At 52.3% G+C, this 22,580-nt stretch overlaps 9 protein-coding genes across 9 annotated transcripts; 2 read left to right on the top strand and 7 right to left on the bottom strand.

Moving 5' to 3' along the window:
* Positions 1 to 60: 60 nt before the first annotated feature.
* Positions 61 to 933, bottom strand: J4E92_005580 (uncharacterized protein; the record flags this gene model as incomplete). Its single annotated transcript, XM_051496960.1, has 3 exons — positions 61 to 291; positions 353 to 676; positions 733 to 933. 3 exons carry the CDS (start codon positions 931 to 933, stop codon positions 61 to 63), a joined length of 756 nt encoding a protein of 251 aa, XP_051352620.1.
* Positions 934 to 1,583: 650 nt separating this feature from the next.
* On the bottom strand, positions 1,584 to 2,828 carry J4E92_005579 (uncharacterized protein; the record flags this gene model as incomplete). The annotated part of the gene is made up of 1 exon (XM_051496959.1): positions 1,584 to 2,828. One exon carries the CDS (start codon positions 2,826 to 2,828, stop codon positions 1,584 to 1,586), a length of 1,245 nt encoding a protein of 414 aa, XP_051352619.1.
* Positions 2,829 to 3,256: 428 nt separating this feature from the next.
* Positions 3,257 to 4,240, top strand: J4E92_005578 (uncharacterized protein; the record flags this gene model as incomplete). The annotated part of the gene is made up of 1 exon (XM_051496958.1): positions 3,257 to 4,240. The coding sequence occupies one exon, from the start codon at positions 3,257 to 3,259 to the stop codon at positions 4,238 to 4,240; it is 984 nt and encodes a 327-aa protein (XP_051352618.1).
* Positions 4,241 to 4,640: 400 nt separating this feature from the next.
* On the bottom strand, positions 4,641 to 6,131 carry J4E92_005577 (uncharacterized protein; the record flags this gene model as incomplete). Its single annotated transcript, XM_051496957.1, has 4 exons — positions 4,641 to 5,158; positions 5,487 to 5,555; positions 5,612 to 5,794; positions 5,840 to 6,131. 4 exons carry the CDS (start codon positions 6,129 to 6,131, stop codon positions 4,641 to 4,643), a joined length of 1,062 nt encoding a protein of 353 aa, XP_051352617.1.
* Positions 6,132 to 7,949: 1,818 nt separating this feature from the next.
* J4E92_005576 (uncharacterized protein) lies at positions 7,950 to 10,649 on the bottom strand (the record flags this gene model as incomplete). The annotated part of the gene is made up of 4 exons (XM_051496956.1): positions 7,950 to 8,876; positions 9,118 to 10,178; positions 10,231 to 10,260; positions 10,307 to 10,649. The coding sequence occupies 4 exons, from the start codon at positions 10,647 to 10,649 to the stop codon at positions 7,950 to 7,952; spliced, it is 2,361 nt and encodes a 786-aa protein (XP_051352616.1).
* A 1,882-nt stretch (positions 10,650 to 12,531) lies between these two features.
* On the bottom strand, positions 12,532 to 15,137 carry J4E92_005575 (uncharacterized protein; the record flags this gene model as incomplete). Its single annotated transcript, XM_051496955.1, has 6 exons — positions 12,532 to 12,823; positions 12,864 to 13,804; positions 13,853 to 13,923; positions 13,969 to 14,792; positions 14,839 to 14,983; positions 15,035 to 15,137. The coding sequence occupies 6 exons, from the start codon at positions 15,135 to 15,137 to the stop codon at positions 12,532 to 12,534; spliced, it is 2,376 nt and encodes a 791-aa protein (XP_051352615.1).
* A 1,211-nt stretch (positions 15,138 to 16,348) lies between these two features.
* On the bottom strand, positions 16,349 to 17,152 carry J4E92_005574 (uncharacterized protein; the record flags this gene model as incomplete). The annotated part of the gene is made up of 1 exon (XM_051496954.1): positions 16,349 to 17,152. One exon carries the CDS (start codon positions 17,150 to 17,152, stop codon positions 16,349 to 16,351), a length of 804 nt encoding a protein of 267 aa, XP_051352614.1.
* Positions 17,153 to 18,363: 1,211 nt separating this feature from the next.
* On the bottom strand, positions 18,364 to 19,812 carry J4E92_005573 (uncharacterized protein; the record flags this gene model as incomplete). The annotated part of the gene is made up of 1 exon (XM_051496953.1): positions 18,364 to 19,812. One exon carries the CDS (start codon positions 19,810 to 19,812, stop codon positions 18,364 to 18,366), a length of 1,449 nt encoding a protein of 482 aa, XP_051352613.1.
* A 294-nt stretch (positions 19,813 to 20,106) lies between these two features.
* Positions 20,107 to 22,489, top strand: J4E92_005572 (uncharacterized protein; the record flags this gene model as incomplete). Its single annotated transcript, XM_051496952.1, has 6 exons — positions 20,107 to 20,350; positions 20,437 to 20,757; positions 20,811 to 21,169; positions 21,344 to 21,612; positions 21,672 to 22,317; positions 22,367 to 22,489. The coding sequence occupies 6 exons, from the start codon at positions 20,107 to 20,109 to the stop codon at positions 22,487 to 22,489; spliced, it is 1,962 nt and encodes a 653-aa protein (XP_051352612.1).
* Positions 22,490 to 22,580: the final 91 nt, after the last annotated feature.

Raw genomic sequence — 22,580 nt, 5'->3', positions numbered from 1 at the left:
TACGTCTGGTGATGGTACGTATCTGAAATCGATTCAGATTCATGACAGCATCCCGACATTCTAGGCGGTGCCTGCGCGCTTAGAGTATCTTCGCGCAGCATCCAAAAACAGACGGTCCAGCTCAGCCGCAGCAGTTTTATTGCTGACCTTCAGTTTCAGAGTCCGCCGTCCATGCGAGACTCCGTCATTTATCCATTCGTTCATACCATCTTCAGGGTTGATCTTATTATAGCCACGGTCCTCTGCAACATCGAACATGTCCCCAAGACCATTCGCAGCATACATGATAGTCTACATATGGGCGCAAGAAGTCAGCGTATGCCTCGCAAGCAATTCGTAAAAGGACACTCACAAGTGGATCCCAACTAGGTAGCGGCTTCCCGAAACCATAGTAGATGTAAGCCATTCGGACTGGGTCGTCCTCCAGATCACTCGCCATGAGCGGTCCGCCTACCAGTACATCTCTGCCGACAGTAGTGCCTACAAACGTTATTGGACCGACCCATGTGTCTAACACATGAGCGGCAAGGGCGGGCTTGGAGCCCCAGAAGTTCCAGCTACGACCTTTCGGATACTTGCCACCCATGACGACGAGCTCTGCCACTTTAGTCCTGGCAAGCTCGCGACCGTCAAGCTGAGAGTACTCATCGGGCTTGGAGTCCAGAAGTCCAGATAACTGTAGGAATTAGCGACCAGCGGTCAATAGACAAGAGCCTCATTCTGAAAACGCACATTATCGAGGAAGCCGATGGAAGCGATCGTCACGCTTCCGTCTTCTGATTCAGAGAGCAGCTTTCTGTACAGGACAACTGGATCCCATGCCTCGTTTGCCTTCCCCCATGGTAGAGTGCCTCCGGACCAGTGGTAGGCCACTTTACTCGTGTACTCGCCGCGTTTGTAGTCCCAGGCATCAAAGAACCTCACGTCGTTCATTGGACGACGAATACCAATGGGTGTCTTCGGGTGTCCATAATGTGCTACAATAGCAGACGCTGCGAGAGCAGAGTACGAACAGGGATGGTTGACGTTGACACCAAGAAGGTTGACATTGGGGAGAGTTGCGCCTAGCAGCAATGCGCCCGCGTCACTAGTACACTAGTAAGCTTCTTGTGATGTGAGAACGGGGCTATGCGTACTCAACATCACTGTGCAAGTCGGTGTCGATGATGAGGTTCTTGCGCGTTGTCATTGCCTGGAATTTAACGGGAAGGGAAGCAATAGTATGCGAAGGTAAATTGAGAGGCCCGCGATATACTGTGAATATTTAGCGTGTCTCTCGTAGGGAATGGAGAGGTGGGAACGTCTGGCCGTCAACCAAGCATGAGGGGTAGCTAGCAGCCTCAGGCCCACCGGTTCTACCAATCATGATTCAGTCCACGAGGCGCAGTCAGATAAACATGGGCGCCTAAGTACCTGGAATGCCTGAAGGTTTGAACAAACAAGTGAGCCAAATACGGTTCTGAGGAGCCAAGTGTGTTGTAGATGTTACATCAATTACCCATTTTCTCTCGCCCATAGTGACGCTAGAAAGGTGCTTGAAGGATTCAGCCTTATAAGAGACGTATTACTGAGGCTTACATAGTCTATATCGGCGGTGGATTGAGATCAAGGCCCTCAACGCTGAGCTTGAAGCTGTCCATCCGCGAATAACTTCCCCCAGAGTCAAAATCGAGTCTGCCGCGCTCACAATCGTCAAAATCGACGTCTGCGACTAACAGCTCATCTTCCTGCTCCCATACTGGTCCAGCAAGCACCTCGCCCAAGGGTGATACTATCATAGAGCCGCCACGGGATACATATTCCTCGCCGTCCCCTGACTGAGGCTGAGAGAAGGGTTGCTGCTTGGGACTAAGCGCATCTTCTGCAGTGGATGATGAGTCAATCGCCGATGAATCGCCCTCAGTCGCCTGTCCCTCTGGTATTGGTATACAGATCTCATGACCCTCTGGCGTTTTCGTGATGGTGCTTCGTCGTCTGCCAGCGACTCCATTACTCTGTTGCGAGAGGCTCCTGCCGACGCCGCTTCTGCTCCCATTGCTCTGTGACTGTGCTTTGCCGGTGATCCATTCTGGGAGGTGTTTCTTCTTGACGCACTGGTTTGCACTTACCACGAAGCATCGGCCTTCGCAGCCTACCGTGCGCATCAGCGACGACCAGGCATCACGCGCATCTGCTGTTGGCGCAAACCACAGATTGACGTTCTGGCTGTACAAGCTTTGCCTCAGCAATGGCATGTAATTCTCCCAGCAGATCGCCGACCCCATACACAGCTTGACACCCTTGATTTCCGTTGTCACGGCCCTCAGTGTGCTCGCACTTCCCATGCCCCATATCAGCCTTTCGCTGCCCGTCGGCATAACTTTCCTCCTCTTCCCCAGTACACCCATCTTTGGATCAACGAACACAACCCCGCAGTATAGCGTGCCACCAGACTTCTCCACAAGTCCCGTAACAACAAAGACCCCCGTCTCCCTTGCTATCCTCTCTAGCTCCTCTCGTGTCCCATCACCCCTATAGTCCTTCCCTCTCGGCAACTCGAGCTTCCGGTCTAGCCAATCTTGCCCAGCGCCGCTCGGTGTGTCGCCCATATCGACAGCATCGTGGAAATAGTGGAGGAACTGCTCGCGACCTTCGGGTGCGCGACCGCCAACCGCAGCGCCAAAAGCGCAAGTACGAGGATATCCACCCAGGTATGCTTCGGGAAATAGGAGGACATCGATGCCTTGGGATGCGGCGCGCTTCGTTGTTGCTTCGAGAGCGGCGAGGGTCTCGGCGGTCGTTGAAAGCGTGCGGGATTGCGCGGATGCGATTTTGAGTGTTTGGGGCATCGTGAGTAGTTGCAAGGAAACGAAACAAGCGGTGATAAATGGTGAAACCAATTTCAAGGGAGAGAACGAAGGAAAGAGACGGCGTATGAGCTTCCGAAGCTTGCCGTCATGGCAGCTGAGCTTCCCGAGCTACCCCGCTCGTACCCCCACCTTGAACGAGCAAAAGAAAGCATCTCCAACATTAAAGGTAGCTTTTGACGCGTCGCAGTGGCAATGGAGATGCGGATACGGCCGAGAGACAAACGATGATCTCAGTGGATGCTTGTGGAGCTGCTAGATGGACGAAGCTTCCACAACTCCACACCACGACGTCACACTCCGATGAACACTAGCAGACTCAGAATTTCTTCTTCCCATGTAGACGGCGCACAGCGTAACAGTCACTTTAAGTTTCTCAATCGAATTCGAAAACACATAAACTATCCAACATGTCGCAGCCCGTGGACGTACCAACCCATCTCAACTCCCTCATCACCTCTTCACATCCCCAACTGCGCGATGCAGTCCTCCCAAAACTTCTCAGCTCAATCCACACAATAGCCGGCCACCTGCGTACATCCCCATCGGTAACCCAAGTCGGAACCGCCAATGCCTTCGGCGACGACCAACTGAACGTGGACGTACTGGCCGAAGAAGCAATCCGCAAAACCATCGATTCATGCCCAGCCATCGTAACAGCATCCAGCGAAGAAGACCCTGTCGAAAAATCATCGAAATCCAACAGCAGCGAAGAACAACGCAAAGAAATCTACACGCTAGCCTTCGACCCGCTAGATGGCTCCTCCATCATCGCACCAAACTGGAGTGTAGGCACGATAATCGGAGTCTGGGAAGGAGCCTCAGCCCTACATCAATCGCCGGACACAAAGCAAATTGCCTCGATACTGGGTGTACTGGGCCCACGCACAACCGCCATTGTCGCCCTCCGTCTACCAGGTACCAAGGGATCATGTTTCGAAGTTGGATACGCAGACGACGGCACCATGCAAGTCATCCGCCCAGATGTGCAATTGACGCAAGCCTCTGAAGTAAAGACGCGGTATTTCGCCCCGGCGAATATGCGCGCAGCAGCTGAGGACCAGAGGTATTTGAACCTGATCAACCGTTTCATCATGCAAAAGTACACACTGCGATACAGCGGCGGCCTCGTGCCGGATGTTGTCCATGCACTGGTCAAAGGTCATGGTGTGTATATTTCTCCGGTTACGGAGCAGAGTAAGGCCAAGCTGAGGCGACTATATGAGCTAGCGCCTATCGCGCTGATCTTGGAGTGTGCTGGAGGTGCGGCGTTGGATTCTGCGACAGGGAAGAGGGTGCTTGAGACAGCAATTGAGGATACGGACGAGAGGGGTGGGTTGATCTGTGGAAACAAGGAGGAGGTTGAGGCTGCTGCGAAGTCTTTACTTCAGTAGGCGCAATGGTTGAGAGATTAATCTATCACGATTGATGCGTCAAGAGATGCATCTAGATGAATGGATAAAGAGGGTCTAATATTAGGAGGCTCTAATGTAATTCGATCCGTACTCGTCGTCCTTCTACCAGTATCCAATATGTAGCCAGTAACAACAAGGGAAGATAAGGGGGTATATGTCATGAGTAACTCATGACGGAAGTATACAACGAGGCATAGCCATCGTGCCATGAATGTGTACGCTTCTCAAATTAGAAGCTGTAATGTCGTAGCGTGCTCAAGGAATGTCTTGAGCCGTTGAATAAGCACAAAGGGAAAGGTATATGGGTCTAGAAAACCAAAAAGTCGACGAAACGATGGTACGGGGCATGGAAGCAGAAATACGAACGGCAAAAGTCCACTCAATAAGCGCGCCCGGCTTCGACGTCCCTCTCGCGACTCCGACCACGAGTTGCTGATGTGCCTCTGCTGCCCGGTCGGAGCGCTGCGCAAACTGTCTTGCAGCCATCCCGCCAACTAGGCTGCGATGACACGGGTAGCGCAGTGAGCTCCTTAGTGCTGTGAAGACTGGCCTGCTCGTAATCATCCCGCTCTTCAACTTTGACATCCAACTTATTGGTTATATGGATGCCTTCCAACGGAACGTCACCGCGAATAGATCCGGCAGTGCACTGTGACCGTTGTGTCGAGTGCTGTGATGCTTTCCCGGTGAAGCCTTGCGATAGTGCGTTTGAAGACGGGCCGGACGCTTGACCGGGGATTCCAGTCTGAGAGTAGCCGGCGCGCGAGGTGTACATGCTGAAGTAGCGACCGAGGAAGACTTTGAGTGAGGGCGCCGAGGCGCACATTACGGCTAGCTGGGCTTCGAGTGTCGTCCAGATCCAGCCAGAATATGCTGCCCAGGTGATGTCGTAGGTGACTAGACCAGAGAGTTAGTTTGGCCAGATGAGGAATTCTAGGAGATAGATCCTTACAGTAGTATAGCTTTGCGGCATAGAACGTTCGCATCATACCGCAGATGCACGTTATCAGACCCACGCCAAAAATTGCACACAGGCCGATCTTTTGGCGTTTGCTAATCTGGAGGTTCCAAATCAAAAGTACTGGTAGTAGACAGATGATGAAATCCTGGAACAGTGAAATCACCGCGCATGCAACAATAAGGGCCCCCTCGTTGCGACACGTCAGTTCATTCTGCAGTCTCCAGGATATGTCGAAGAGGCGGAAGAATCCTATAACCGGTGTACATGTGAAGACAATGGCAATAGTGAAGGCAATTCCGTAGATGATGCAGAAGGCGATGGTGCCGTAGACCCCTGTGGAGCAACGTTAGCTTCTGCGTGGACCAGGCTGGCTTTGGCGAGATCCTTACAGTAGATAAACTGATTCGTCAGACGATCACCGATTCGGCGGTAGAAGCAAAGGATCGAGACTTTGATCAGCGTCGAGGTTAACATGTAGTTAAGTTCGATTGCAAAAGCGATCTCTCTTGTCGTTACTAGAGTTTCTTTGGTCTGGTCCCAGACGTGCCATTGGAAGCCATAGATACGAATACCTGCGTTTGTTAGCAAAGACCACTTCGAAAGGAAGCGATACATACCAAGTACGCTTGATATGGTCAGACCGAATAGCGGCAGCATTGCCATGCTGACAAGTATGTCATCCAGCCCAAAGTTCTTCGATATGACCAGCCTTGCCCACATCCGCGCACAGTATACCAGGAAGGTGATGCCCAAGACGACCATGAGCAGTATTGGGGGTCCCCAACCTCGTTCCTCCGGGTCGACATAATTCGGTTTTGGCCAGCTGAGAAGGACTTCTGGTGGAGGATGTAAACCGCCTGCACGAGCGACGAGGCTGCCGCCATAGGATCCCAGAGTGTTTCCGTCCATATTAGGAAATACCGGCGTAGTAGCAGCAGGCCTAGCTGTCGGGGTGAATGTGACACGAACTGACCATCGCAAACAGAAACGACGCCCGGGACATGAGCCAGATCTATACACACAAGAGTCGGGGGTCCAAGACCAATGACTCCGCTAGTAGTTAGCGGGGTCCATATCTTCCCGCACCTCAAACACTGTGGAGTGATCTACGCCACAGTACGGGTCCCCTAGTCTTGCATGGCGTATATGGACTATTTCGCCGACTGCATCCATTATTAGGCTCTTTCCGTGAGAGCTTCCAAGAAAGTTGCGGTGAACATCGGGGGTACAAGGCGGAGTCATGTGTCGTCAGCTTCACGACATAGACAAATCGCTGTAGTTTTGCGCATAGCCCTGATAAGCGTGGCGTTGTGTAGAAACCCGGGGGCGCGTAACAGTGAACGTAGCTGAAGGCTATACTGGCCCTGCAAACGCCATGCATCGTGGGACGCTGATCTTTGATCACCATGAGGTAGGGAGGTTTGATCGCACACGTGGCATGTGTAACAGGACGTTTGTTGGCGTTGCTTCTGCGGGTGTTTGAAGATCGCGCGACCCGCTGTAGCGGTAAATGATCCACGCGAGCGTATGGAGCTTGAGCTTGCCCAGGTGCGAAGCGACACTTGGGGTAGGATTGCCGATACCACTTGCTAGTAGCCGAGCTAGAATCCTCAATTCTACCCGTGTGCCTGCAGATCTGCGACGTCCCCACAGGAAAACGGCTGGTGGTGGGTTGTGATCAATGACCCTGGGTCATGAATTTTCGTCGAAAACGAGAAGAATCCAAATGTGTTGAGACGTCGATGTCCAAGAATCCATGTACAATCGTGCGCATACTTGCCTTACATCGTCATGGTGATGCATGTCAAGGAAAGCTACTTCTGAACCCAACCTCGAGGCAAGATCCATGGCGATCATGGAGCGGTGCGCAATCATGGAAAGCTTCAACGACAAGACGCCATAGTGTGCGACTGCATTAGGTGAGCTTGTCCCAACTACCGAGGATTTGCAACCGCAGTTCCAGATTAGTATTGAGGTGTCGAACATATGCAGTCGCCCTACGAACGATTCCCGTCACGAGTAAGAGGCGGACCTAGGCTAAGGCTAACGGACGTCTCAATAACGACTTGAGTACCGCTAAACGCGTAAAAGGCCCTACCAAGACCAACGGATGCTTGTCGTTTCACAAATGCTAACCGGGAATTTTGGCATTCTGCGAATAGGGTTGCGCTCGCTGCGGGACTTACCATGTCAAAACTCAATTTCGCGATCGACAGCCACGCGACTGAGGCGTTCGTGATAAGACGTTGTACGCGCAAAGTCGGCGATAGAAGTTTGTAAAGTGTCAATAACCGCTGCAAGGCTCGGGAATATGGATAAACGTGCGTGCTGATGATGAATGAACATGGTAGGTGCTGGAGATTGAGTCTGAGGAATCTATCGAAGAATGCCCAGGTGCTGACATCATCGGCAGCGCACAGACCCCAGCAAGAAAGCTACCTAGGTACACTCTCCAGTCAAACACGTCCTCCCCGCATCCCTTTGACCCCTGTTTGGTTCACATCTCAGGCAGAGTTTTTGATATTCCAGGCAAACTTCGGCTTCCGCTATCGGGATGCCTCTGTCGAATTCCTCTATCGAGATCGGGCTTTGAGCGACGGTTTTCGTTATCAGCCGGCAACGTCTACTCCGAGATGACCTCTTGTCCGAGCTCAGGGACTATTCGAAATACAATTGAAGATCTCTTAACGCTACATCTCTAGGTACTAGAAGATCTGCCGTGCTCACTCACCACGTGGAAAGCCTAGCAAATGCTTCCATGGCCTTTAGTACAGCCTCGGCTGCTTCTGACTGCGGAACAAGATCGACACATGCATCAGCGGACTGTCCCGAATGCGCCACCTCCACAGCATCGTCTGTCATCCCCTTACCGCCTTCCATATCCTCGTTATTGTAATCACCTGGATCTTCGCGCGCAGCTTCTGCCAAAACTGGTTCGCTTCCTGTCGGATCACGATAATCCCACGTCCCAGGCTTCTTTCGATGTATTGCATGCAGCTTGGCAGGCTGTCTACGGCCACCACCCGCACCAGGACGCTTCCGTGGCTTCGTAGTCATCCCGTCTGCAGGCTCATCCTCCACGCCTCCAAACCCGTCCTGTCGCATGAATTGATCGAAAAATTGCATGCGAGGTTCATCAATCTTGAGCACTGCCTTACATGCGCGATAACCCTTCTTCAGCATTGCTGCGACGTACTTGTTGGCGAAGTGTTGTATCCTGTCCTCTTCAACTAGCCCGGTGCTGTCCATTGCGGCGTCATCACCGGAGCCAAGAGTGAGACTGTCGAGAGCTACTTCCGCACGTACTACATCGATCAGGCAAGCCGGGCAGACGAACGGCTGGCCTTGCATCGGTCGCGCACAGGTCACACCACAGCTTGCGGTATACTCTGTTTGGATCCTGTGGCCACACCGTAGGTCATGGAACGTCGATGATGGGTTGCATGGACTGTACATGTCGTGGAAGTGTTGATCACTCTCTTGGATCTGCAGCTCACGCTGTTGCCTTTCGGTTTCAGCTACCTTGTTGTGGAAGGCATTGATGATAGCGCGAGCTTGTGCAGGAGCAGCGTGCATGTTTACCCGAGAATCACCCCGGGCAGCTGAATTGATGCAGTCGGTAGCCAGGCGTGTAGTTTTGATGTCGCATTCGAGCTGGTGCTGAGATTGTCTACGTCAAGAGATGGTTGGTGTTGTGCTTGGGTAGCGGAGGTTGTCGACCCGGAGGGAGAGTCATGTGTTGATAGGGGAACTCCGCGCGTGACAAGATGCGCAATGCCGAGGACGGCTGACTAATACAGGAGCGGAGCCTTGTGTCAATAGCACCGACTCACGGTAAGACACCTGTACAGAAATTTGATGAGAAGTCTTATTTGTGTATCTTCATTCGACTCACAGTAATGTCGAATGGTGGGTAGTGCAGCTCGACCCCTTCCTCATTCTCAATTAGGACAACCTTGCTCACAGGCCATCCATTGCTGTCATGATAGCCGTCGAAGTCGAACCAATCGCACGATGCCAATCCTGGAAAGATCATCCTCCAAACCTGCGCTCCAGGTCCAAATTCATCTGTCTCGCCTACACCCTCCGCCGGCTCCAAGACAACCCCTTCCGGTGTAGAGAAGTAGCGTGGCTGGGCATCCGCGGTCCAAGACAGGCGATCTATTGCTTCGAGCGCGGATGAACCGTTCACCATGAGCGAGCGAATATACAAAATCTGGTCTTGGGTCTCCAAGTTGGCGTACGTTGAGGAGTTCGAGAGCGTGGTGGCGACTTCATCAGCAATGAGTCCAGTGTCTTCACCAGCGCTGTAGAACCCTGCAAATCGTTCCTTTGTTCTTGTACTCAATGCTTCTGCGAAAGCAGGCGCAAGAATAGCATGTACTGTATCTCTGACAGTACTCGTCGAGATACCTGCGTAGTCGGCCAGGCCAGATCCTTGCACGAGCACGATTATGCCGTACCCGAGATTTGGTATGGCGTCAATCCAGCTATGCCAGCCTCCTCCATCGCCGGACTTGCCAAAGATGCTATATGTCTTCATACTGTCTTCCGCCAGACTAGCATTCTCACTTGTCGGTAAGTTCAAGATCTCAATCTCCCAGCCTGGGCCGCTCTGCTGTTTGCCGTCTGCAAGTATGACACTTGGCTTCATAACCTGACGACGCTGGAAGGGCGTGATGAGCGTAGGGTCAGGCGTGAGCCATAGACCGTGCATATACCGGGCGAGATCGTTTGCAGAGCTCCACATGCCGGCCGCTGGATCGTAGCCTTCGCCTACGATCAAATCGACCCAGCTGTCACCGCCCGGTACGGTTATGTCTGGGATAAGATCCTGCGGCACAGTACCAAAGAAGCTATGGGTCATGTTCAATCGCTGAAGAAGTTTCTGCGATGTCAGCTCAGACCAGCTGAGAGACGAGGAAGTGATGTTGTTGTAGTATGTCGCTACAGCAGCTAGCGGTCGATTAGTCTATGTTCTCGTTAGGCGCATGCTATATTCACTCACCACCTAGAATACCCAAGCCTGCATTCGAATCTGTTCGTGTCAGTACGCGTCTCGTTAGCAGGAGGAAGTCGCTTACAAGCTGCCCTCTGTCCTGGTGCAAACATCAGGTTCTTCATCGCTATCCCATCAATCACATCTTGGGCAGTCTCACCCGCCCATGCGGCTCCAATGGTCGGTGTATCTGCTTTTCCGGTACTAAGAATCATGTTGAAACCAGTACTGTAGCTTTCCCTTGGTATGCCCGCAGTATGGCTGGCAAGCATACGCAGTGTGATCTCGCTGCCGCCGTCGTTCCAGTCTCTCTCAGGCAAACCGAAGGAAGGAAGCAGTTGTCGAACGGGCGTGTCGATGGTCAGGAGGGATGATGATGATGAGGAGCTTTGTCTAAGCTGGTTTTCGATGACTAGAGCAGAGGCCATCGCGACGTTTTTCGAACAAGACATCAGGCGGAAGATCGAGTCGCTCGTCACCAGATTTGCGTCTGTTGGGCCCAGATCAGTTTCGTTGAACTTCAATGTTCCGTTGTTGAACACATATGCTGGTTCTGAGCTTGATGCATGGACCTTGTGATTGTTAGGGATGAGTCTCTTATTGAGAATGAACCTGTACGTACAACAGCGAAGCTGAGTCCATCTCGAGTGGTGTTGATGTATAAAGCCGAGAGGTTGCGCTGGACTTGTTCAAATGCTGTGATCACTGCCGGATGTTGGAGCGTCAGCGGGTCAGACAGTATCTTATCGGCGAAGTCGGGAACGCAAGCGCATGCTGCGAAGGAAAGCAGGTTTGCTGCAAATGCGAATGTGATCCTCATTGTGAGGCTGTTGATTTCGAACTCAAATCGCAGAAGCGAATGTAGGATATGCGCGAGAATGTCGGGCTTTGGGGGTACTTGTACATTGCGATACAGAAGTATGTTGTGCACAGGTAGATACCGCTGCAACGGTCCAAGAGTTGCGTATGCGCCGAGATGGCATCAGGGATGCAATAAGCCAATGATGTGTTTGTGTTCCTGCAACTAAAAACACCTGCCTATCGGGGCCGATTTGTTTGCATATAGCTGCAGATGATCCATATTGCTTCTGGTTATACCTTTTCACTTGGGCGACGCTGACCTCAATTACCGTCAACACCCATAGATCGATCACTTGTTACAAAGCAGTGACCCTGAATAGTTGGAGCCTGTCGCAATGCTTACTCCCGAAATGAGGGCGAGAAGGACCGGATGAAACGTCCATGGATGATCTTCGAAGGACGAGGTTTAGGTCAAGAGTGGGGTGACCCCATGTTGGTACTTGCGCCCCACATCAACGCTTATCTCTAAAGTCGACAGCCTTGCGTTTACACCTTTCATTTCTTCCATGATCGTGTTTCCTCGATACCGGCGACTTTCAATTACTAGTATAAGACCTGCTGCGCCCTGTATTCTGTTCATAGCAGCTCCCTTCTACGCCGCTGCGCCTGAGTTGCCTAGGCGGGAAGGGGACGAAATGTTCAAGGATGTCGTAGACACCTAACAACGCCACCAGCTAGAAGGTGCTTGCCAGACGGCACTACGAAGTGGCGACAACAACCGCTCGTGACAAGTCAAGCCGAGGTTTATCGTGTTCCGAACTTGTTTGCTACCAATCAAGCGCACGCAGGTCAAAGGTCTTTACATGTGATCTCCGCACACATTGCTGTTGACATACATGTGTATGGCGACCAACTCGACGCGGTGTGAATGTATCAGATAAAGAGCAAATAGCGACACGATTGTGTCGTTCTGTATGTTTGGTCTATAGCTTTTTTCCGTCACCTTCAAATATTGATTCAATTTCGGACGCCAAGCTCGACTCAATCACTTGATAGGCCATGTAAGATGAATGAAGTGTAATAAAACGTATATTGTTTGTAAGAGCAAAACCGAGAAGGTGAAAATAACGTATTTGGCTTTGCCGCAGCTGGTAAAATAAGACCAACCATTGTATCATTATCGTAGAAAGAACGTATCTCTGGTCAACGCATCGCGCTCTAAGCGCCTTTGTCGCTCGCTCTCCTCTAATCGTTCGAGCCGAGATCTATCGACATCGAGACCTTCCATGTTAGTTGATGGCCTATCGCCAGAGCCTCTCGCGGCGGTAGGTCGATGGTGCTGTTGCCATGGATTTCGGGACGTCAAGACTGGCATTGACGGTCTTGAGGCGAGAAACCGTTCGGGCAACACAGCTTGGTCTTGCTGTCGTCTCTTCACGCGAGCGCCCTCTTCCAGCGAGTCAAGTCTCAGTTGCAGAGACTCTAACTTCTGCCGTGTAGCTTCCGGTTCTAGAGCTTGCGGAGACGGTGCAGGGTCGGGAAGTTTCCTATGAGTGCGACGCCTGAATCGTCCAGGTATTCCAGTGGCTGTGCGGATTTGATCGTGTGGCGGGACAGGATGGACTTTATCTGTGGACTCCTCACCCCGAAAGTATGCTTGTGAAATTTGGCTGTCCAGAGTTTGGGCGCGAATTGGAAGTGCACAAGGAGCTGCGCCGGAGCGTCTAGCCCATTGCGCTGCTCTTGTATCTCCTGTCCTGCTAGCATCAGGCTGGGGTGGAGGAAGTGGAATTCTCTGGTTCTTATCGAGGTTTACGGTGCAAGCCGAAGCGCCGACAGACAGCTCGCCAATGCGTGGTGGTATTGTTGGGTCGTCATCGCATACTCGCTTGGTGCTCTTGCTCTTCAGATCGACTTCCGAAGTAGCCTTCACTTCAGGCTTTGAAGAGCTCCGAATAGAGGATGTGAGGTTTTGACGCAGCCGATCCAGCGTCTGTACCAGGATTGCGCAATTCTGGCACGGAGGTGTATTGTCGAATTGCGGAGTCGATTGTGATGAGAACGCCGGACTGGAAGCGTTGCTCATGTAAACATGCTGGAAGTTCGGATCCATCTCGCCACAGACAGGATTCGGTTGCTTCGCGTTGACCGAGGGGACGGGCGTGGTCGGTACTGGGCTACGCTTATGCTGCCACTGCTGGATCTTTTCTTCCGTGGTCATTGAGCGTGAGAAGTTCGAGAAGAGCGAGGGGCCTGCAAAAGGCGCGAAGTCTGAGTTGCGTTGCTGAACGAAATCTGCGGGAAGGGTTGCCGCTCTGGCGAGTGGCTTCTGTAAGTGTTGTGATGGTGTATGTGTAGAAATGCCGGGTGCGCGTCGCAGAGTTGGCTCAACGGGACCGCTCGGTCTTCGTAGTGGAGTGGAGTCGGAACTCGGCATGTCCACAGCACTTTTCTTTCCGTGCCGGATGACTTCAAGCATTGCGTCGCCTTTTGGAGCTGTAGTCAAGTTCTCGTAACCAGATGAGGTGATGAGGATGTCGTCTTCTATGCGAACACCGCCCACGGGCATGTAGCGCTTCAGTACCTCGGTATTGATGTACTTGGAGTGAACGGGTGATGGGAGATAGAAATGCTGTAGAGCGTATGCGGAAAAGTAGATGCCAGGCTCGACAGTGACAACCATGCCTTCTTCAAGATGGCTGCTCTGGGGATCGCTGGGCGCAAGGCAAGTCTCAGAGTCATATACTGGGACATGGAAATCCTGTGGGTAAAGAGATGGTGCCTGTCAGATTGTTAGCGACTGGTCAATGTTGGTATCGATTGAACTTACCTGCTGGTATACTGGCTTCCCTCTTCTTACACTCATGAGTTGTGCCTGACCCACGTCATGCACTTCAAGGCCTATGTGATGTCCAAGACCATGGGGAAAGAATGCTCTACTTGTACCTGCCTTGTAGATTTCTTCTTTCGTTCCGTGGTGAAGAATTCCCAGTTGCAGTAACCCATCGATTGCGATCTGATGCGCCATGATGTGCAAATCGAGATATCTTACGCCGGGCTCTAGCCTTTTGATACATGTTTCCTGCATACGCTGGACCAGCTTGTAGATGTTCTCGGCTTCTTTGCTTGGCCAAGAAGTAGATAGCGGGAAAGTGCGGGTAATGTCACTTGCATAGAGCTCATACTCGCATCCTGCATCTAAACACATGAGTTGACGACCCGCGAGATCTTCATCGTTCGCGGCATAGTGAAGAGTTCCGGCGTTCGGTCCGGAAGCAGCGATGGGATCGTAGGCCTGTTGCTTCGCTTGCTGCGATATGCACACATCCATGAACAATCCCTCAACCTGTGCCTCGTTCTTGAAGTTCGTGATGTTAGCAAGGATTTCCCGGTGCGCTTGCGAGCTGATGTCGTTCGCTTTCCGAATAAGCTTGATCTCGTGATCATCCTTGATCATGCGACATACGTTCATGGCTGATCGGAGGGCTATCGAATCAATACGAGGCTTCAGATTGTCGCAGCCGGGGAATTGCGACGACTGGTGCAGGACGTAGATGTCAGCCTGCCGGTTACCGATCGCCCATCCCTGCACGGCGTACTCAAGCTCATCTGCGTAGAAAACTTGATCGACATCGTACTTCACGAGTGCCTCTGCTAGGGTGGAGCCACGGCCGTACCAGATAACGCGTTCAGGCTTGATGCGGGGAATGAACAAAGACAGTTCGTCGCGTCGCGTGTCGTACGTCAGATGGCAGTCAGGTTCATTGCATCTTCATACCATCAGCACGGTCCTCATTTACTCCCAGATCAACGCACCCGCTCAAGTAATAGAAATATCGGCGTTGTCGAAAGGGTGCTGGCATGTCGCTATCTTCGTTGTTCCTCGCTGGTTGACCCGGTAGGTAGATCAGGCCTTCATCAACACCCAACTTCTCTTGCACCCTCCGCGCATGTTGTTTTGCTGCGCGACGTTAGCTGATTGCGCGACCCACGCTCCTCTTCCCAGACTTACCGGGATACTTCTCAAACGGAGTCTCAGCCTCGAGGTGCAGCCAGTACTCATTGTCTTCCCATCTCAGGCGCTCAGAGAGACCTTTCGCATCGAGAACTTCCATCGTGTTACCTCGTAATGCCTCGGGGAAGAACTGCGATTGCGAAAGGCTTGAGCTCTGATTGAGATGTGACCGGCGTTTTAGTGTTGTCGAGGATCTCACCGGTAAAGCCACCGCATAGTGCACGTGCCAGCTCGACCGCTCCGGTCAGTAAACCGGGAGCTACCATCGTGAATGTTGTCAACACATTCGGCCCCTTACATCTATAAACTGACTGGTGCCGTCGGCGATAGTATCTTTGAGTAGACTGGCATCATGACTGCAGTGCGCCTCCAAACGTGTAGGCCCGACGAAGATGCCCATGTTGCCTTACGACCCCGCGCCTGCGCCTGCTTCCGCTGCCCATCGACTGTGCGACACGAGGCGAGGTCGTGTCAAGCGTCTACCCCAACTCATGTGGACATCTGCAGCATGCTCACTGCATTTGATAGGTGACACGATGAGACGTACACCGATTTCGGGTCAATGCAAGAAAGAGAAAGGAAATCGCAAGGTGTCTGTTGCGAAAATGATGCTGATTGGCTAGAAATGTCTTGACCGGTGAACCGGTCAACACATAGCTAAGAGGCACGTACCCAATATGTCAGACTGAGTAATGTCGCACAGACATCCGACCGGCTTTGGGATCTCGTTTGTTTTAGCTAGCATTTACATCGGATCTGTGCTCTCAGAAAAGATCGCCATTTTGGGGAGGGCGGGGAAGCTGACATCGCTCCATTGCCACCCAAGCAAAGGGCTTTGTGATATTCTTGGAGGATCTCACGTCTTCGTAGAAGCCTACGGGAAGTCCTATAAGCCTCATAGAAAACGACATGTTGTCGCGATGCCCTTGGCATTGCCTTTCCTCTCATCACTTCGCTCATTCAGGGCATCAGGTCATTTGCCATTCACTCTTTTCATAACCTTCAAAGTCTTCACATGAGTTTACTTGGTCATACTCCCCTGTGCAACGGTAGGTTTTCATTCTTACTAGTTAGACTACAAAGCAAAGGGTATCGCGAAAGACTAGAACCAGAACACCCTTCTTTCATAGCCTCCTAGGAGGATCTTAACGCCGTGTAAGCCAAGTAACACCATCCTTTAGTCTCTCGAGGAGGTTGTCGATGTCAACCCCAAACCCAAACCTATCACCACAGTCCACCCTGTAGGCATTCAGCACTGGGTCGCTTCACTAAGCTCCTGTCAATAGCCGCTGAATACCCCGACAGCCATGTTCAGCGGCGCTGAGCTCGGTTCTCGGCAGCCTTGTTGGAGAAGAGAGTAGGGCGAATGGCGGCGAAACGCGCGCCTTGGGAACGGTGCCAGTAGGGACATGAAGTCTTGCGACAAGGCTTGCGCCTCTTCTCGCGAACGCACTGATCGCCGTATATCGGACGCTTGACCTCGGGCTCGCTGGGCTCGCTGAGTTTGGGCGCCTTGACGAAGCCACTGAAGGGGTTGCTATCTTGAGCCATGTTGATGTGGTAGTGGGTAGAGTTCGACTCGATCTTGAGGAAGTTGTTGTTACCGACGCTGTTGGTGTTGGCGCTGCCGGTAAAGCGAATCACTCCCATGTAGAGATCCCGGTAGTGGTCGCGCTCTTCGCGGAGCTTGGTGTTCTCGACAAGGCCAACCTCGATCGCGCCCTTGTATTGATCGCGCTGACGGGTGACGCCATCGAGGCGGAGGGCGAGCTGGGTGTCGGAGGTGTTGGAGAAGATTGGAGCGACATCGCCGTCATCGTCGTCATCGCTGTCCTTGCTGTCATTGTCGTCGTCTTCGCTGTCGTCGTCTTCGTTGTCGTTGTCGCCGTTGTCGTTGTCGTTGTTGTAGTCTTCGTTGTAGTTGTTGTAGTTGTTGTCGTCGTGGTTGTAGTTGTAGTTGTAGTTGTAGTTGTTGTTGTCGTCATCGGTGACCTCTCCCATCTTCTGCTTCTTCCGCAGGCGCTTTTCAAGGACGATGATATGCTCTTGTAGGCCGACGATGATCTGGGCCTCGGTCTTCTTGGGCGGCTCCTTCTTGATCTTTACAGGCGCCATCTTTGAGGTGATCACTTGGAAACAACTGGATGTGGGAATCGAATTGGTTGCCTTGCTGAGGGCGGTGCCTGACTTTATGGTAGGAGTGAATGCCAAGCATCGTGAAAGCCAGGAAAAGGGCTGATTTCGGGTGGCAGGCAGGTCTCGACTGTTTTGCCTCCAAGAACTACGTAATCGGGAGCTTAACTACGGAGTGAAGGACGAGTTACCCAAGTACCCTTGCGTAGTATTGGTCCATTCCGATAACCACACAGTCTGGACGAGCGCGTGATTTGGGTCTAACCTATCTAGGCACGAAGTGAGAGTGAGCACCGGCTGCCTAGCCGCAACCGCAAGCCCCACGGAGGTGACTGACGCCTAGCGCCGCAGGATCTTGGCGCAGCCCTCTGGGTATATAAACTGCTGCTCCCCGCCCACTTTGACTTCTTCTTTTCTCTTCAGTTGCTTCGCAGAACACTACTGCCATGGGAAGGTCTCATGTTCAACTCGCATGTCAGCTAAGCTGGTGCAACCGCCAAGTGGCTGTCAGCTAAGCTGGGTTACTGGAGGTCATACTGTCGCGCCCGATTTACGTACGGGGTCCCACGCGGCAGGGTACGACGACACTCACTAGATGGGTTGGTTGTCAGCAACTTCAAGATCCGCCTCGAGCGCCTTGTCGTCCCAGCCAGGCCGGTCTTCGGTCTGGTATACTGATGATGTCCGCTAAGCGGGTCAACAGGGAAAGATGAGAGGCCACCACAAAGATGAAAGGTGGAATCGCATTCAGTCTGGTCACAGACAGTCTTATCTGACGCAGTGCTTGTCGCTTGCAGATATTGACCTCCGAGGGCTTTGGGATTTGGAGAGAGGACGAGGTGATTCTCGTTCTTCCACGCATTCAACACGCACTGTTCGCAGTGCTGTTTGTGTACCGTGCGCATCAGTGATGCGTGTCTGTGAACGGTATCTTGTCATCTTTTTCATTGAGCTCTGGGCCTTGCGCCTAGACTTGAGGAAGGAGAGTTGTGTGGGCAGATGAGCGACATGTGTCGTATGGGAAGCCAGTACACCACGAAGTTTGAGTACAGATATCATTGCGACATTGTTGAAAAAGCGTGGTTGGCAACATGTAGATGAAAGGCGACTTCATGCAACTATTGCTTAAGAAAGGAAAAGCTTGAATTAGGGAGTATCGATCGTAACATCATGAAAGTACCTAGAGACTCGTCTCACTCATCGCTATCATCTTCATCATCTTCCTCATCGTCCATCTCTTCATCTTCGTCTTCACTATCATCTTCGCTTGCGTCAAGATTCACGGGTACCGTCGCCGGCCAATCCACGGTCACCTCTTCCTGTAATTCCTCCCAAAACTTGCCCATATCTGCTCCGGCGTACTCCATCACCTTCTTCGCTGGGACTGGGATGCTCAAATTGCTGTTTGCATCATCGCTCTTGAAGGTCACATACATGTGGTCTTGTTGCAACATGCCGACTTTAAGATGATTAAGAGCAAGTCGTGGCGTCTTGGACAGCTTGCGGAAGAAGTCGCGCCAGAAGTTGGGCTTGTGTCCGTGAGGTGGAGCGACTGCAGCGGGGATGTTCATCCTCCATAGGCTCAGATCTTCCAGAGTCGGCGCGAACTTGGAGATAAAGTTGAACAGAATATCAGCCCGAGCGCTTAGCTGACCAAGCTCGAGGTTCTTTAAGAGCGGTAGAGCAACTGGGGCAGGGTCAAGAAAAGTCGCGTTATTTGAGCTGGCGGTGGGTTTCGGAGTAGCTAACCACTGCAGAAAGTCCTCGTTGTTGGCCACCAAATGTTTCTCAAAGTTCAGGCGAAGATGAACGAGATTGGGAGTGAAATGGAGGAAGCGTCGAAGCGAGCGTCCCGCGTTTGGATCGACGGACGTTCCGTTACTATGGGTGTGCAGGTAACGAGGCTTGAGGTCCACGTTCAAGAGTAACGTGCTTGTGTTCTGCAGTATGGGCTCCACTGTAGGTCGGATGTAGTCTGGAAGGAAGAATGCCGTGTCGGGTAGGCCACGCTGACGAAGCAACACCTCGAACTCTGTAGGTCGTCGGTTAGCCTTGCCTAAAGCGTACAACACGCTGGAGAAGACGCGAGACGTGAAACGAGTGCCGACATCCTGTCCGAAGGAATCGCGATCGGCGAACCGTAGCTCAATACCGGTTTCGCGATGGATGGTAGTTGCGCCCCAGGAGCTCCAGCTCTTGCCGTCACGAACTCGATTGCCTGCGTTGAAGTCGCGGATCCCGACGGTGGTGAGGTTCTCGAGACGCTCGAAAGCTTCCGTAAGCATCTCGCGGTCGATCCCAGTACCTAAAAGCGCTTTCTGGTCCTCGTAGCCCTGAATATAGCGCGTAGCGGCGTCATCGTCCCTGAAGCGTAGTGGTATCTCGCTGTAGACATTGGTGGCAATGATGATGTGTACCAGCTTCTTGGAAAGACCGGCATGCTTGGATATGTCGATGAGCGCCTGCAGGCTCTTGTGCGTGAGCATGAACTGCTTCTTGAAGAAGAACTCTTTGGAAAACCATTCATATAGCGACTTCTCGGTTTGTTTGCATACAAGACGCAGTGAACCAAGATCTTCAGTAGGGAGGTATTCTGATACCGCGACCAGCAATTCCAGCGGTATGGTGAGTAGTGATGTCATTTTGACAGGAAGCGACGTTGATGAGTGAAGTTTGCTGTCGTGATGATGCGGGTGCTTGTGGCACGACTTATCATGTGTGCACGCGTTCCGTTCGCGAAGGCAGAAACGCGGGCTAGTCCGCTTTGGGCGCTGATGCCTAAGGGCGTTCCTTCCGAACACAGGCCACCGTCTCATCGGCCACCTGGTTCCGTCTCAACCAAATGTTCAAATAGCCATTCTGCGCCCCCAATCCAGCTGCATCGCGTCTTCCAAGGTTCATCGAAGTCAATCGCATCAAGCGCATCAATCGCATCAATGGTACTCACTGGATTGTCCATCGCGGCATCTGGCCGCTTCCCGAGTGGAGTAACCCAGAAAGCGCTACAGACGCGTATAACGTCACTCGGCGCCGAGTACCTGTCGAGCGTCACACCGGATACAACCCATCTCATCGCAACGCAAAAAGACTTCGAGAGCAATTCCACCAAGGTCAAGACTGCTGTTGCTCAGAACGTGTCGATCGTTAGCCTCGAATGGCTCGACGAGTGCGAGGCGACAGGTAAGTCCACAACATTCCGACGCACTCAGAACCGCAACATGCTTCTCAAATCTTAACGAAGAACTTCAAATTGACGGTTGGAGCAGATTCCTATGTTCCTGAGTCGCAATATGTGTTGTCTTCTGCGGCGGCGCCAGCTCCTGCCTCTGCTCCTGCCCCTGTCCAAAACGGGTCAAAGAAGCGCGCGGCGTCATCTGCATCACCACCAACTGCACAACAGGAGACCAAGAAGCCCAAGATCAAAGAGAATGCCAAAGTTGGAGATGGACAAAATGCCAAGTCCAAGCAGATTGCCATCTCCGTAGACGAGCATTGCCCTCTGGCTAGCTGGCGCGTCTACATTGACAACAACGACGGCACGATCTACGACGCGTCGCTCAACCAAACAAACTCGTCTGCAAACAACAGTGAGTTGCGGCAGTCACTCACAGATTTTGAACGTGTATGCTGACTACCTTAGACAAGTTCTACAAAGTCCAGCTTCTCACCGATGGCTCCAGCTACCGAACGTGGACACGCTGGGGGCGAGTCGGCGACCGTGGCCAGATGAAGATGCTTGGCGATGGAGGCCTCAGTAATGCCATGCAGGAGTTTGAGAAGAAGTTCAAGGACAAGTCTGGCCTCAAGTGGGCGAACCGCGGTGACGAGCCGAAGGCTGGCAAATACGCCTACGTAGAGCGCTCCTACAACCCTGACTCGGACGACGATGACGACGGCGATGCCGATGCTGGTGCTGATGCCAACGAGACCAATGGCGTTACGCCTGACAGCACCTTGTCTCCTCCAGTCCAGGATCTTATGAAGCTCATCTTCAACCAGGTAAGAATCCAGTGTCTTTGGAGTACCCGGGAGGCTACAATCCGCGTCGCATTCAGAAGAAAAAATACATTTATCAGGGGGCCTGGCGACGACAATGTCTTAGGACGTGTTCATCTGTTGACTTTTAGCGCTGCGTATGCTGCAACACGAATTCCAGGCTAACATTTCAATCAGGATTACTTCAATCAAACCATGACTGCACTGAACTACGACGCCAACAAACTCCCACTAGGCAAGCTCAGTAAAGGCACCATCGCTCGCGGTTTCCAAACTTTGAAGGATTTGTCCGTGCTTATCGACGAGAACGACAACGATTCAAGGGCGGAGGTTGAACGTCTGTCGAACCAGTACTTCTCACTCATCCCACACGCCTTCGGTCGCAATCGCCCGCCGGTCATTCGAGACATCACACTCCTTAAGAAGGAGATTGAGCTACTTGAGAGGTAAGTCATGCTGTACAACGTGCATGTGAGGCGTATGCTGACTTCGTATTCCACTTTAGTCTGTCAGACATGAAGGAGACCGCGGCCATGCTCAAGGACCAATTGAAGGACAAGAGCGATGTGAACAAGCTCGACAAACAATTCCAGGGACTTGGAATGAACGAGATGACTCCTCTTCAACATAAGAGTCGCGAATTCGTGGAGATCGATGAGTATCTCAACAACTCGAAGGGCAAGACACATCATGTCAGCTACAAAGTTCAAGACATTTTCCGCATCGAGCGTCAAGGAGAGTTCGACCGTTTCGACAAGAGCAAGTATGCGAAGATCGCGAGCAATCGCCGCTTGCTTTGGCACGGATCCCGAGTCACCAACTATGGTGGTATCTTGGGTCAAGGTCTCAGAATCGCTCCACCGGAAGCCCCTGTCAGCGGATACATGTTTGGCAAAGGTATCTATCTCGCCGATATGTCTTCAAAATCCGCCAACTACTGCGCTTCGTACAATTCTGGAGGCACTGCCCTGCTTCTTCTCTGTGAAGCTGAGCTCGGCAACCCAATGCACGAGCTTACCGACGCGTCGTACACTGCTGGGGAGGACGCCGCCAAGAAAGGCCTACACAGCACATTCGGTATGGGACAGACTGGCCCGAGAAAGTGGAAAGACGCGGGTTGCGTGAACCCAGCCCTAAAGGGCTGCATGATGGTAAGCAAGCTCGCATTCCCATATCTAGTTTCACAGCTAACCATACTAGCCCGATGTATCGACACCACCCGGTGCTACCAACGTGCCCAACGCGTACTTGCAGTACAACGAGTACATTGCCTATGACGTCGCTCAGGTCAAGCTCCGCTACCTGCTCCGAGTTCAGATGTAGATTCCTCGCGCTATCATCTCTCAAATCGGCGTTGAGGCGTTCCCAGCGGGCTTCACAAGGAAAATTTCAAGGCAGGCGTCTACATGGTCTT

This window comes from Alternaria infectoria (genome assembly GCF_024043175.1).
Source record: "Alternaria infectoria strain BMP 0036 chromosome Unknown scaffold_8, whole genome shotgun sequence".
NCBI lineage: Eukaryota > Fungi > Ascomycota > Dothideomycetes > Pleosporales > Pleosporaceae > Alternaria > Alternaria infectoria.
The sequence above is the reverse complement of the archived record's forward strand: the minus strand, read 5'-3'. Positions and strand labels throughout refer to the sequence as shown.